Here is a 15,536-nt window from a genome sequence, read left to right as displayed (position 1 = left end):
GTGTTGTGAGGCGGTGGTTTGGTTTATGGTGGTGGTGGTCTATTTAGTGGTTTGAGCTTGTGGTGATTTTTTGGTTTTTCTCTAGTGGTGGTGGTGGTTTTCTGGTGGTGATGCTGGTGGTGGTTGTATTTTGGTAGTGGTGGTTTGGTGGTGATGGTGGTGGTTTTCTGGTGGTGCCGGCGGTGGTGCTCTTGTTTGGGGCAGTGGTGAAATATTTTAATGCGAAAGATTTTTCTTAATTACAGGGGTATAACCACCATTTGACACTTTTTAGTAGTTGGACCCCTTTTTCAGTCTTGTTTTGAAGTCTGGAATATGTGGTCTTTATTTCAACCAATTCAGACCAGGTCCCAATTCAGACCAGGTCCCAATTCAGACCAGATTTTCAGAATTTCTTAAATTAAAAAAATAAACATCTCAAATCTGAATTGACACTCAATTCAGATTTCAGATCTGAAAAAATGAAAAGACAAACAGCACCTTAGTCTTCATACCTGCACTTTTGTCCATCATCCATTATTTTCGACCACCACCATTTCTATCTCCTTCTCTCTTCTCTCTCTCTTCACTGGAACAAGCAATCTGGCACTGCAAAACATGTTTAAAAGGGACGGGAAAAACGTCCCTAATGAGGTCTAATCTGTCCCAAGTGCGTATTAGGGACAAGTTAACATCTGTCGCTACGACTGGTGTCTCAAATATTGTTAGGGACAGATATAACGAGAGATAGATATTATCCAAATAATTATTAGAGATTGATTACTTCCGTCACAAAAAATTAGGGACAGTATAAAACAACACTAGTCATATTATTTTTCATGAAATAGTATTTGGGACAGTCACATCCCACTTCAAAGAAATTATCACAAAAGTAAAATTTGATACATTGATTACATAGCGGGTAATGTTTAAACTAAAGGTTCTTTAGGGTTACAACATGTAAGACTACAAGAGTAAGGTGTAACATGAGTTTAAGAAAGAGTTAAGTCTAAATATAATTAGGAGTGGTTAATAATTCACATGTTAGTTAATCATTTATTAGCTAACTTTATTAATAAAGGGAAGTTTGTAACTCTAATTCAACAATTCAATACAATCAAACTTTTTTCTATTTCATTTCTTACATGGTATCTGATTAGGTTTGATTAAAACCCTAAAACTTCATCTAAATTTTTCTTTAAAATCATAGAATCTCCATCTTCATCTTCTCGGTCTCTCTCCTCTGCTTCAACTTTTTTTCTTCCAATCTCAAATACATCTAACTTTTTTCAACAAAAAAAAATACATCTAACATTGTAGCAGAAAGACTTGATGAATCAAATTTTCTGATCTGGAAAGACTAGATTGAAGCTGTTCTTATCAACACAGATTTATATGGCTATGTCGATGCATTGATTGAAGAAGTTGCTCATCAAATTGTCATTGATGATAAAACACTAACCAATCTTGATTATTCGATTTTGAGGAAGAATGATAGTTTTGCGAAATCTTCTCTTAAAGGCACCTTATCTCACTCCATCTCTTTTTTTTTTTTTTTGAGGTCACTCCATCTCATTTGATGTACTTGGATTGAAAACCTCTTTTGAAATTTAGAATTATCTTGAACTTACCTTTCTTGAAGAATTTGAAACTAAGAAAACTCAACTTCAAATCAACTTCATCGAATTTTGGAAGGCAAATTTGTTTATTATTAATACCTTCGTCAAAACAAAGGTGTTTGTTCATTCTCTTAATACTATCAATCAAGGCAAGTGATTCAGAGCTTGTACGCATTACGTTGAACGGATTGAATAAGGAATATCATCAGTTTGTTATCATAATGAATCATCGTTCCACTGCTCGAATTTCTTTTACTGAATTATGTTCACGCTTAATTCATCATGAACAATGGCATGCTGATCATGCTGATTCTGAGGAATATTCTAATAATGCTGCTTTTTATTTTGATTCCCCTTCAAAAAGATCTTAGAATAGTAGATCCAAAAATAAAATGCCTGGTCCACGAAACATCAAATCTAGAACTATACATAAATCTTCAAAATCTGTTAGAACTAAGTCCAATACATCTTCATTTGATTCTCAAGCTCGTACTTCTTCTTCTGTAGCTGAAGATTTTGATTCCAGTACAGTACCCTGTGGTATTTGTTATCAATGGGGCCATCTAGCTAGTAAATGCTATTCTCGATACTCTGAATCAAAGAAAAATGGTTAGAAAGTGAAAAAATGATTTCCTGGCATGACTATAAAGGATAATTCTTCTAAAGATAAACAACCAATTCAACAATTTATTGGTTGTCATATTCACACCTCTTCTTCATCGGATACATTGCCAGAGGTACCTGATATTTCATTCTCAGAATACTCTAATTTGTTCTTTGAAGAATCTATAAATACACTTTCATCATTGCATCACATAGTTGATATTATTGCTACTGATTCTGAAGATAAGCGTTTAGTCTTTGCTCTCTCAGGTACATCGTTCTCATGGTTGAATGATACTAGAGCCTCCAGTCATAATACAAATGATTCAAGTGTATTGACAAAGTCTTTTAGTTACTGCTAATTCATCTCAATTTCAACTGAAGGATGCTTTAGTAGTTTTTTCATGTTACTAGAAATCTTTTGTCTGGTGGAAAATATACAAAGGATAATTGGTATTCTATTGAGTTCTTACCTTGGGATTTTCAAATTAAAGATCTCAAAACTGGTATTATTCTTATTAGAGGATAACTTGTATCTTTTGAAACTCTCTTTTCCTTCTTCTCAGTTGGCTTTGTTTGCTATTAAAGCTCGCTACAAAATGGACGGCCTTTAGCTACGACCCTTTTGTTACGGACTCCATGATCCATAGTTATTAGTCAACATTTGCTATGATTTATGTTGTAGTCGTAGCAAATACAACTCACTAGCTACAGAATCGTCCTGCACTTGCTACACATACATCCGTAGCAAATGAGTCAGACGAAGAAATGTTTGAGAAACTGAAAAATGTGCTTTTGCTACAGCTTCTTTGTCATAGTAATTGAAGGGAAGCTACTACGACCTGTCCGTAGTTAGTGGGTATGTAACTCTCATGAAGTTTTCAGAGGAGAGAAATAAGAATGTATTAGTATCCATGTAAACTTTGTGATATTATCACTTATGAATGGAATTGGTTCCCTTGGTTTAAAAAAAAAAATAGTGGCAGGTCCAAGTCACGTTAAGCGCGAAAATTTGCGCCAAAATTTTAAGGTGTCTATGGTGAAAAGAGCCAAAATGTTGGGTGCTCATTGTAGAAGAGTTCAAAAATTAGTAGTGCCCTAATCCTAAATCAAAATTAGGTCTTTTCATCTAAACTGTTCCAGAGAGAGAGAGGGAGATTTCGAGAGAGAGAGACGGTTGGATCAATTGGGTTTAGGGTTTCCTCTACTTCAATAATTATTCAATAGAAGTCATTTGGGTTAATGTAGATCAATTTTTGAGGGTGGCCAATACGTGGACAACTGTTTTCCTTATATGGACAACGCAAAAAAAATTAAATTTTTATATGGACATCAGTTTCTAAGGGGACAACTCTCTATTATTTTCACTCAAGTCCTCTTAGAATCAGATGTATTATTTGATGACCTCCCTCTTTCTCCATAAACCCTAGGTTAGTTTAGTCTTCATATCTTCTATTACTTGTTCTTCATCGTCACCTAAATTTCTAGAGAGAGAAAATCCTTGGAGAAGCATTGGTGGTTATGGCATCAAACAAAGGCAAGGGAGTTGTTGTAGAATCTTCCCAAAGACAGAGGTTAGAACCCTAAAACTCTAAAACCAACCATGAAGAAGAAGATGGTACTGATGGCAGAGAAAATCGAAGAAGATGTGGAAGACGAAGATGGATCTGTTGGTTCCGACTCTGAAAACGATGGTGAAGAGGAAGATGAATCTGGTAATTCGGGTTGTGCAAAAATATGGCATAACAAAATATCACTTGCGACAAAAATCTAGCATAATCAGAAAACTTGCCAGATTTTCGTCGCAACTTAGCTTCTGTTATGCAATATTTTCGTCAGTTTTCTGCGAAAATATGGCGTAACAGAAGCTAAGTTGCTACGAAAATCTGGAAAATAGTCCGATTTTGCCAGATTTTTGTCGCAAGTCATGCTCTGTTTTACCTCATCAATGTCATTAATGTCTATTATAGAAACGCCCGAAAAAAAATTTTCAGGTGCAGATTGAGGGATTTTGTCTTCTTCATCCATCTAGGGTTTGATAAAAAAAAATGGTAGAAACTACAATTTACTTTTAGTAGAAGTGAACAAAGAAGAATAAGACTAAGAAGAGATTTTGTCTTCTTCATCCATCTAGAGTTTGATAAAAAAAATGGTAGAAACTACAGTTTACTTTTAGTAGAAGTAAAGAAAGAAGAATAAGACTAAGAAGAAGGAAGAAGATGAAGAAGAAGACAGTTTAGACTTTCAATCTTTAACTATTATTTTTGTTAGTAGTCCACAAGTTACTAATTATTAGTATTTAAGAATTTATGGAGTTGTCTCCTTATTAAATCAAAGTCAACTAAGTCAAGCATAGTTGACTCGCATCGGACCCGAAATAGTTGTCCATATAAGAAAAACGGTAGTCCGCGTATTGGCCACCTTTTTGAGGTTTGTTTCTTGTATTTCTGTTTATTGTTGATTTAATCTTTCAATCTCTGTTATCCTATCTGTGGGTTATCAGGGTGTGAGTCGTGTTTGATTTTAGGGTTCTTTAGCCTTGCAAGTGGAGTGGGGTATGGCATCCTACCAAGTATATTCATAACCACTCAATAAAATTTAGTGCCTAGAAACAAGAATGTTGATCTATCTACTTCCCCTCTATGTGGAGTATCATGTGTTCGGTGCCTTCTTTTGTCAAATAGCTCTTTTCTCATATCACCAACTATACACAAGATCATCTAGTATTTGTGTAACTAGTTTCAATTTTTAGCACATAAATTTTTAGTATCATGTGGTATGTGTAAACTTTGGGCCTTGTACTTTACGAATGGGCCTAATACGTACAAACCCAATAGTATGTCCCATCTAATTAACCCATTAAGTATTGGGCTTAGGAAACTCTATATCTAGTTCAAGAATGAGTTGTGTTGTCATGTTGTCTTGACACCTTATGGACTTGGTGTTTGACACATAAGATGCACTTGTCTTGTTGTCTTTACACCTCATGGTTTGTTGTCTTGACACATGGAATGTTTGACACCAATATGAATACAACTTGTTGTGGTAGGCAAGACAAAATGCAATGATGGAAATGCATTTTGTTGTAGTATAAATAGGATATAGATGTGGATGGAAAATATGCTCTTGCTCATACAAGTTCAAGCTAGAATTTCCATCTCTATAGGCTTGAAGAAAAGAAGAGGAAAGAGTATACTTGTTCATCTTTAATCAAAGAAGAAGCTTATCATCTATTATCTAAACACAACATGGAGAAAGGTAAACTACTTATCAAGAACTTGAAGTTTCATTTAAAGATAAAATATTGTTGTGATGAACATGATGTCTCTAGATCATTTTATGTCATGCGAAATTTTTTTTTCGATTACATGTTTTATCCCATGAACTCATTGTATATGTGTATATGTTTGTATAACAGTATGTGCCCTTCTTTTGTCAAATGCCTTTGTTTGTTATTCCGCCTATGATTTCTTGTTACTCATTTTTTTTGTAATTTGCTAAGGTCTGCTAAGATTTAGGGTACTTTTCAGGATTTCAAGTCGATGGTTGCTTCCTTGATTTCAAGTCTAGGGTATTTTCTTGTTAGTTTTCGTAGACTATAAGTCAAATGATATAGTTTTGTGTAGGGTATTTTCTTGTTAGTTTACGGGTAATAGATAGACGTCAAACTATGAAGTTTGAGCTCGAGCTTATCATTTTACTTTCTTTGTCTACTAAAGAGACGCACTTGTGTTTGTGAGATAGGAATTTAACTACTTAACTATCTAAACCAAGGAATGCAGATACTAATTAGTTTTATCAACCCTCCAAACTATACCTAGTTAGCTAACAGGATATATGCATGATATGTTTGATTGGAAATTGAAAGAGATCCATTGTACGATATGTTATAGGCAAAGTTCATTGTCATTTGTGTGACTCTTTACTAGTTGTGCGGTGTATGGTTTAGTAGACTTGAATTAGTTAAAGGTAGCATTCTCTTCAGTATATTTGTTTAGTATAGACTTATTTGTAGTTATGTATCGGTTCTTTCTTAAAAGCTTAACTTTTACAATGTTATGTTCCTTCTTGACTTTTTTAAAAGCAGTTGCTGAAGATGTCGTCTTATTTCAAGAATTTTCTGTGAACTTGGGTAAAGACATTTACTCAAAAGTTGTAGGACCCGATAGAAAAGGGCAGCGGAGTGTTGTGGGACCTAGAATGAAATTTGACATGGTTCATCAAAGTGCTTCTAGTAATATCAAGAGGACTTCTTGAATTCTTTCAGCTATTTCTCCGACTTTGTGACAAGGGGAGAAGTGCGATCTTTATTTGGAATGCAGTTACTCACATTTGCAATTACTATTAGAAGTCTCAACTTTGTTCTTTCAGTTATTCTTATGAAAATTTTGTTTCTAAATTTTTTTTAGTTCTCAAGAAATAATTACTTCAACTATCTGTAGGGTACTTCATCGTGTAACTCTGCACAATGATGAGGATGGTACTATAATTTCAGAAAGTTACGAAACTATGCAATGGTACGTCTTCTGGTTTACTTTCTTACATATTTTGAATTTTTCGTATGTTTTAGTATCTCCATCAATGTGGTAAACTATATATCATGTGCACTAATGTATGTGGTAGACCATGGAACAGTAGTTTTAGATTATATATCATAGTATGGAGTCATTTAAAAAAACAGTAGGCTCCATAAAAATCTTCAAGTTTGTAGAGTGCCTAATTTTTTGCTGCAGTCCAGAAAGTAGTTATAAATACGTGAATTTTGAGTTTTAACGTAGTAACTTAAGATGAATACGTACCATTAATATTTTGTACTGGTATACTTTCATAATTATGAATCTGACAGACATCATGTTGCTCATGTAAGTGTTCATCTCTAATTTAGAATATGCAGTTTCTTACTCATTATATTAAGCTATATTCTGCAGTTGGCTTTCACCTTTCATCGTAAGGGATGTTTTGGTATCCACCCGTTTTAACTTTACTCATTGTTATGATGCTTACATTTAGGTTTTCATTGAGTCTTGTAATGAATGGTTAGGGTGTCATACTCAAGGCTCTATAAATAGTTTTGTGCATTTACAGGCAATCAAAGGGATGAGCAGCCGATGACTTTTCGAATCGTGAATGCTACATTTGATTGAAAAATATGATTACATTCTTGATTTTATCAAATTACTAATGTTTCTCATTAAATTTTAATAAAATATTATCTCAGGTTACAGGAGAAGCTGGAGAAGTGAACCCTCGTACGAGATTCTTTTTGTTCATATACATTAAACTTTTAGATAGGTTTGTTAGTTAGTTTGGATTGTTTACTCGATATATTACGTTCATATTTTGGTAAAATTTGGTTGGTAGATATTTTACTTTGATGTATGTACGAATGATTTTTGATGAATGAATGAAACATAGATTGACATGTTATTGGACGTCTTTTAGTTATATATATATATATATATATATATATATATATAATATTTATATATGATTAGAAGCAGGTTAAATTTAATGAAGCCGAGATTTGAGATGGACAGTTTTTTGCTATGGATGCATCCGTAGCTGATGGGCATTCACGGCAAGGCTTCCACCAAAATACATGACCTTTTACTACGATCAATTCCATAACAAATACAGTGTCAACAGTCAAATATTTTTAAATTTTAGCTACGCAGGAATCCGTAGCAATGGTTTAAAATAGTAGTAACGGACAAAGTCGTAGCAAACAGTTCGTAGCTAAAGCCTTTTGTGACGGCAATATTAGTTACAAGGTTGTGGTCGTAGCAAAATAGCTTTTGCTACAGAATATCGGGTAACAGCTACGACCCGCCTCCGTAACAAAAGACCGTCTGCATGCATCATCTATTTGGCACAACAGATTGCGGCATCCTGCAAACAATATTGTGAAATTTCTTCATCACAATAAGCAAATTACTTTGAATAATATTGAATTTAACACTCTTTGTGACTCGTGCCAGCTTGGAAAGAGTAAACATCTTCCTTTGCCTTCTTCTAGCAGTCACACTTCTTCTCCTTTGAAGTTGATTCACTGTGACTTGTGGGGTCCTGCACCTATCGCTTCTCCTGAAAGATATAGAGATTACATTCTCTTTATTGATTATTTCATCAGGTTCCATTGAACATATCATTTGAAGAATAAATCAGACAACCTGATCTGCTTCAAGCTTTTTAAAAATGCTGCTGAAAATATGCATTCTTGCAAAATTAAGGTCTTTCAGAGTGATGGTGCTTATGAATTAGCAAAGGGGCAGTTTATAGTTTTTCTAGATGAACATGGCATCTCTTTTAGAAGCTCTTGTCCTCGTACACCCCAGCAAAATGGTCTGGCTGAAAGGAAACACAAACATATCACTGAAGTTGGCACTATTTTACTCTTTCAGGCTTCTCTGACAAAATTCTTTTGGTTTGAAGCATTTTGTACTACCACTCATATTATTAACAGACAACCTTCTAAGGTATTGGATAATATATCTCTTTAATTATGAAGCATCGTTTAACTCAAAGCCAAATCTTCCTCACCTTGGGGGTCTTTGGATGTACTTGTTATCCCTTTCTAGGTCCTTATAAAGAGGACAACTTAAGTCCCAAGTCAGCCAAATGTGCCTTTCTAGGCCATAGTATAGTTTACAAAGGCTATTAATGCTATGACATGTTAAGCCACAAAATCTATATCCAAAGGAATGTAGGTTTTGAAGAAACGTCTTCCCTTTTGCAGCTAATGATGAGCTCTTACGCCAGTCTATTCCTACACATGAGGTGGTTATTCTACCCATCATTGATTCTATCGTTCCACATTATGAAGAGTCCGTAGTACATTTCTTTACCTTCTCCTCATAATGGTTTGGAGGATCAATCTCCTTTGGGTCCTGCCTCTTCTGAATCTGTCTCTGAAGAGTCTATTATACCTCCACCAATTCCAAAAGTAGCTATAAGAGCTTCTTATGGTATATTCAAACCAAAGTATCTTCTCGACTTTGTAGCTCATTATTCAATGTATCACACTATTCCCTCTGTTTTCTTTTCCTCTTAACTATCAATACCAGAACCAAAGACATATAGGGAGGCTACTAAATGTCCTAAATGGATTCTAGCTATGCAACAAGAGTGTGAGGCCTTGGTGAAGAATGACATCTGGATATTGGTTCCTCTTCAACTACATATGTATATACTTGGTTGTAAGTGGGTTTATAGAGTTAAATATAAGGCTGATGGGACTGTGGAAAGATACAAGGCAAGGTTAGTTGCAAAAGGACCCAATCAAGTGGATGTTGTTGATTTTCATAGACCTTTTAGCCCTGTGGTGAAAATTACTACTATTAGAGTTGTTTTAACCATTGTCATTTCAAGAGATTGATATGTCATCCAGTTGGATGTATCAAATGCATTCTTGTATGGTTTGCTAGATGAGGATGAATTCATGGAATAGCCTCAAGAGTTTGTAGATGATTCAGCTCCCAACCATGTATGTAAGATCAAGAGATCATTGTACGGGCTCAAACAAGCTTCAAGGGCTTGGTTTTATAAACTTACTGGCTTGCTTCTAAATCATGGGTTTGAGAAAAGCTCCACTGATGCTTTTATGTTGATTTACGAGGTGGAAGGTGAAAACCTTCTTCTTCTAATTTATGTAGATGATATTATACTAACTAGTAGTTCGACTTCTCTTATGACCTCACTAGTTGACATCTTGAATAAGGAATTTGCAATGAAAAACTCGGGTGATTTGCATTATTTTTTAGGCATTGAGGTTCTTAGGGATTCTCTGCGTCTAAACTATTCTTATCACAAAAGAAATACTATTTGGAACTCCTTGCTATTTATGATATGTTGGATTAATTGTAAGTATAGTTGGTCAATTGCAGTATGTGACCCTAACCAGACCTAATCTTTGTTTCACTGTCAATTATGTTGCTTAATTTATGAGTGTTCCCACTAATGTCCATTTCAAACTTGTTAAGCAGATTCTAGAATATCTTAAAGAGACTATTGGTGATGGTGTCACCATTTTCGATTTGAGCTCTTTGATTGGGTACTGCAATTGACCAGACACCAGAAAATCTACAAATGGTCTTTGTATTTTTCTTGGTGATTCTTTAATATCTTGGGCTTTGGCAATTGCAGCTGCTAAGCTTCCCTGGTTATTTTATCTGTTGTCTGAATTGGGTGTGACTCTTACTTCTCCTCTTCAGTTGCTTTATCATAATCTCAGTGCACAGCAGTTGGCATCAAATCCTGGGACAAAGCATATTGAGATCGATTATCACTTCATATGGGACGTGGTCACTACTGGTACTTTAAGTATTGCTCATGTTTCTTCCTATGATCAGCTTGCTGATGTGTTTACCAAAGGTCTTTCTCACTCAGTTCTGGATGGTTTCAAGGCCAAACTTATGCCTGCTATGCAGTTCTAGTTTGAGGGGGATTGTAAGACTATAAGAGTGAGGTGTATAGAGATTTAAGTGTAAATGTAATGAGGAATAATTCAAATGTTAGTTAATCACTCATTAGCTAACTCTATAAAATAGAGAGACGCCTGTAATTCTAATTCAACAATTCAATACAATCAAAATTTCTTTTTTCAAATCTTACACAACAATATCATCTAATTAAAGCATACAACAAAAATAATACATTCACAACCATGCTGTCCGTTGAATCTCCACTTATATGAGAAGGTATTTCTTGTTCTCAAATGCATTCTTATATACCGTCTTTGCAGTCTCGCAATTTGGTTTGCGAAGGGCAAACTCTACGTACAGATCTTATGAATTCGATTCACAAATTTAGAACAAAAAATACTGTAGTTTCGTCTTCAAATCTGACAAATTTCTTCTTAATCGAGTAATGGTGTGCATTTACATGGAACACCACCTGCAGGGTTAAAAGTACAAAGAAATAGCTCCATAATAACATCACCAACTACAAATAAATCATAAACGACTCCAAAACAGATTAGGGAAAAGTCGAAATTAGGGTATGTTCATCATTTGAAATATTTCGAGTCGTTGTAGTTCCCAATCTGTACATCAGAACCAAAGAAGAAAAATCTAAGGAAAAGACGTAAAAGAAGAGGAACCGAAAAAGAATAAGAAGAATCGTCGAAGAAGAAGAAAACCCTAAAATTTATGGGTTTCTTTGAGAGGGAAATTGAGGTTTGGTGGGTAAAGGTATTTTGCAAATGAAAGGTAAAAAATAACCTGATCGCTAGTTAGGGGTATTATTTAAAAATGGATGATAAGTATGTTTTGTTTTCCTTATTATGTAAAGGGAGATTTGCTGTTTGGACCCCCTTTCACATAATCCACTAGTTGTTTGAACTCCCTTTTTCTAGAGTTGCATTTTGGACTTCCTTTTTAAAAAAAAAAATAGTTAAATATAACAACCCAACAATATTTTTGAGATGAAAATACTATTTAACCCTAAGCAAAGTAGCAGTAGTTTCCTTGCCCTTGTGAATGGGTTTCTTTCATGGAAATCAACTCATTGGTATATTGGGTTTAGGGATTAGGGTAAATTATATACAATTAGCTGAAGTTTCAGCAAAGATGATTCATGGTAGGCACAATCTCAATCTTATTGTTATAGATTTTTTTTTTCTAACGAGTATGATTGTTCTATATGTTTTCATTTGATTTACCATTGTGAAGTAGGAATAACAATTTTATTTGGGATTAACAGACATGTAAATAGAGAGAGAGCTGCAACAAAAACCCTAATTTTATTTGGGATTAACAGACATGTAGATACAGAGAGAGATTCTTCATATTACCTAAAGATTCCTTTGGCCTCCCAACTCGAGCAATGATATCACTAACTCTTCATCCACAATCTTCGGCCATGATAATGATTGTAATGGAGAAGCTGAGTTTGCATAAGAAACTCACAATGGAGAATATGAGTTCGCATAAGTGGGACTTCACGACAACCAGCAAATCTCCCACGACTAACCGTGGTAGAGTCGGGTCAAACGAGTCTATGGTTTGATTATTTGGACTCATCATCTCCATACACGTGACAACCATCTAGTTGTTGAGTTAAATAAATCAGGGAGTCCTAATTGCAATATTGATTATGTGAGGATAATTTGGGAATTATCTAAACTGTAACTTCATATACGGAATATTCTCTTTTGATTCTGTCAAAATGGAGTCCAAAATGCAACTCTAGAAAAATAGAGTCCAAACAACAAGTGGATTATGTGAAAAGGGGTCCAAACAGCAAATCTCCATATGTAAAATATTTTGATTCAAACAATTATTTTCAAAAAAATTAACATGTAGTTGGGTTTTCACACTATTGAGTTGTTTTAACTCTGAAAAACCGAGAGCATCTATAAAACAAACAAAAAGCTTGTAACCCCGTCAACTGAAGCAGCAAAACTGCTCCTAGAAAAGTAAGAAATTGCCATGAACAATTCACATAAGACCTAGTAAATTTCTTCATCCTCACCTTCCATCTGCTACTATAATACTTGTTCACATCTTCAATCACCTTGTCTAGCATTGGCTCTTTTGTCAATCTCACTGACCTAGTCATCCCATTCCACATGTTGGCGACGTCCTCATCGTTCTTTAAACTATTTAAAATAACTCCTCTTTCTCTTAGTAATTTTGCGTCTTCGGCCGTGTCTATAATCCCATTCATTAATTCAGTGTAGCGGGTAAAAACTAGAGCCCCCGGTATGGTTGATGTTTCATAAGCTACTAGGTTTCTTATTATAATCTCTGTATTAACGTCTAAGCACACGGTCGGAAGGTGAAGTGTATTTGTCCTCTTATCGAACTTAATGGTTTGGATATTGCCTTCAGTTGGTGAGAAACTAACACCGGTTTTAAACAGTTCAGTTACAGATGGGATAGTAATCTCTTCCATTAATGGAGGTCTGTCAATGTTACCTTGACCTTGTTTTTCGGGTTGGATTTCTTGTTTATCTTGAGATGATGAGAAAAGACCATATTGGAGACCATTTAACATGGTAAATCCGGGAAGATGAGTGATAATAGTCCAAGGCGACCGAGTTACTAATTCAACAGGTTTAGAGAGGATAACATTTTCGGTAAGATGTATGGGTCCTCTAATTGATTTCTTTAGCAATTCCCATACCTTTTGTATGAGCTTCTTTACATAATTCCTATTGCTAATTGCGGAAATATTCTTCTCCCTCAGTCCCGCTTCTTCATTATCTTCACCAAATTCTTCTACTTTGATGTCGATTTTTGATGGTGTTCCTTCTGGTTTTCTACCAACTAGCGTACAATATAGAAAGTCTAACAAGTGAAAACAATGCACGACTGACGCTTGCGTTTTCGAGGAGAAGTTCTCATCCAACAAAATCTTGAGAGGGGATACATCTCTGAAGATACCTATCAACATTGAGTACAATATGTGGTCTGCTGTTTCTAAAGAGGGGGATTGGAGTTCGAGGATCTTCCTAAGCAGAAACAAAGGGATTTGATTCTCTAGCATCATTATATCCCTTAGGATCATGTTGTGGGATGAGTTTTGACCAAGGTAATCAACCACAAGTGACATACTTGGTGATACCTTTGGTTTTGGTAATACATGATTACCTTCTTTCATGACAAATACTTCAAGGAATTCAAGCAAGAAGGAAGCATCCACAGCCATGACCCAAGCAAGAGTTTCTCTATTAAAATCAAGGTACTTGTGGTAGCAAGAACGAACCCTCGAATCCAACTTAGCCAAGTGATTTTCAACTAAATTTTGAAATTTTTGGCCACTAAGGAATTGCTTCTGCCTTCTCTTTGCTGCAGCAATTTTGTATCTTCTCATTTCATAGAGCTCCGGCTGCCAGTAATGATACGGACCGAGGGCGACTTGTTGTGGAATATAGGCTTCCGGTTTGCTGGACATAAGGATTTTAGGGACACAAGCAATGGAGACCGGGAAATTGTTATCCTCTTCTTGATCTTCTTCCTCTTCTAGAGATTGACGGATTTGCAAGACCCATCGGTGCTCATCGGGGTCAAGATTGCGAGTCTGTGACAGAGGCAAGGTAGTGCTAGATCCCTTGTGAAGAAAAGGTGATGAAGACATGTTGGTTTGACAAAAGGGTATGTAGTAGTAACTCCTTGGGTAGGATATGAGGTTATTCCCTTATTAGGACTACTCTTGAGGAGGTATTGGTAGATTAATTGATTTGGTGGGAGTTAGTAATGGTGGGTTAAATGGGATTGATCTGGTTTAAAGGCAAGTAAAGTCAATAGGACATTAAGTGAAATAAGAGTTTCAGATTCATATATAGAAAACGTTTTATACTGTTCAAATAAATGAAGGAGACAAATAAAATATGTCGAGAGATTTAGTGTCATGTCGCATCTATTTCCGGCGAGGTACGGATGATGTTTTTTGAGCAGTTACGTGTTAGATTACGTTATTCTTTCTCTTTCTCTTTTTTTTTTTTTCTAAAAGGTAATATTTGATCTTAAAACCTAGAGTGTGTAAATCAACTTGATAATCAATCTAGCCAAAAGTTATTTACTTATATTATCAGGCTCTACAAAATAAAAGGTGTAAAATTACCTGAATTGAAGAGAATCTTTGCACATATCTGGAATGGGTTGAAACAAGCGTTTAGGCAATGGTTTCGAAATCTTTTTCCGGTATAAAAATTGTAGGATCTATGCAATCTTCATCGCATGATCATTTTTTGCTCTTTCATTAGTCTGGTTGTTATTTATGTGCTTGTTCATGTGGATGATATATACATCACTGACGATGAAGACAGAGTTTTTTTTGCTTTCGACAACATTTCGATAAATTACTTTCTCAATAACATTTTATACAACCTCAATATTTTCTTGGACTCGAAGTTTCTCGATCCCCTAATGATTCTTTTCTTTGTCAAAGCAAATATACATAGGACATTGTTTTAGATTATGATCTCATTAGCGTCAAACCTAGTTCTTTTTCTATGGAACAGATATTTTAAATTGTTACCTATCGCTATGGTACACTGCTAGATGATTCGACTCAGTTTAATCGTCTGATTTGACTTATGTCATTTTTACACGATAAGATGTTGCACTTTCGGTGAGCTATCTTAGTCAATTTATGCAGCATTTACGCACCACACACGTTTGGATGCAGCGACACGAGCTACAATATTTGAAAGTCATCATGATCATGAGATTCTTCTGTCATCTAGTTTTCTAACACTTACAGGTTTTTACTGACTTCAATTGGGTCAGTTTCCCTATTACTCGTCGTTCCCACCACCAGCTGCTTCACTATATTTGGTGCGAGGTCATTTTCTTGGAAATCCAATAAATACGTATCTAGTCCTTTCTTGGT

At 35.2% G+C, this 15,536-nt stretch overlaps 1 protein-coding gene across 1 annotated transcript; it reads right to left on the bottom strand.

Moving 5' to 3' along the window:
* Nucleotides 1–12,515: 12,515 nt before the first annotated feature.
* Nucleotides 12,516–14,504, bottom strand: LOC147538861 (putative UPF0481 protein At3g02645). The gene has a single exon (XM_086643031.1). The coding sequence runs from the start codon at nucleotides 14,277–14,279 to the stop codon at nucleotides 12,516–12,518; it is 1,764 nt and encodes a 587-aa protein (XP_086499157.1). The 5' UTR covers nucleotides 14,280–14,504.
* Nucleotides 14,505–15,536: the final 1,032 nt, after the last annotated feature.

This window comes from Eschscholzia californica, unplaced genomic scaffold, assembly GCF_041429995.1.
Source record: "Eschscholzia californica isolate CP2 unplaced genomic scaffold, dmEscCali1.0.p SCAF_5, whole genome shotgun sequence".
In the NCBI taxonomy this organism is placed as follows: domain Eukaryota; kingdom Viridiplantae; phylum Streptophyta; class Magnoliopsida; order Ranunculales; family Papaveraceae; genus Eschscholzia; species Eschscholzia californica.
This window is presented reverse-complemented; position numbering and strand designations above follow the sequence as displayed.

Bases quoted from the DNA above. Each gene is read 5' to 3' on its own strand.
- LOC147538861 (XM_086643031.1), bottom strand. From the start codon at position 14,279: ATGTCTTCATCACCTTTTCTTCACAAGGGATCTAGCACTACCTTGCCT.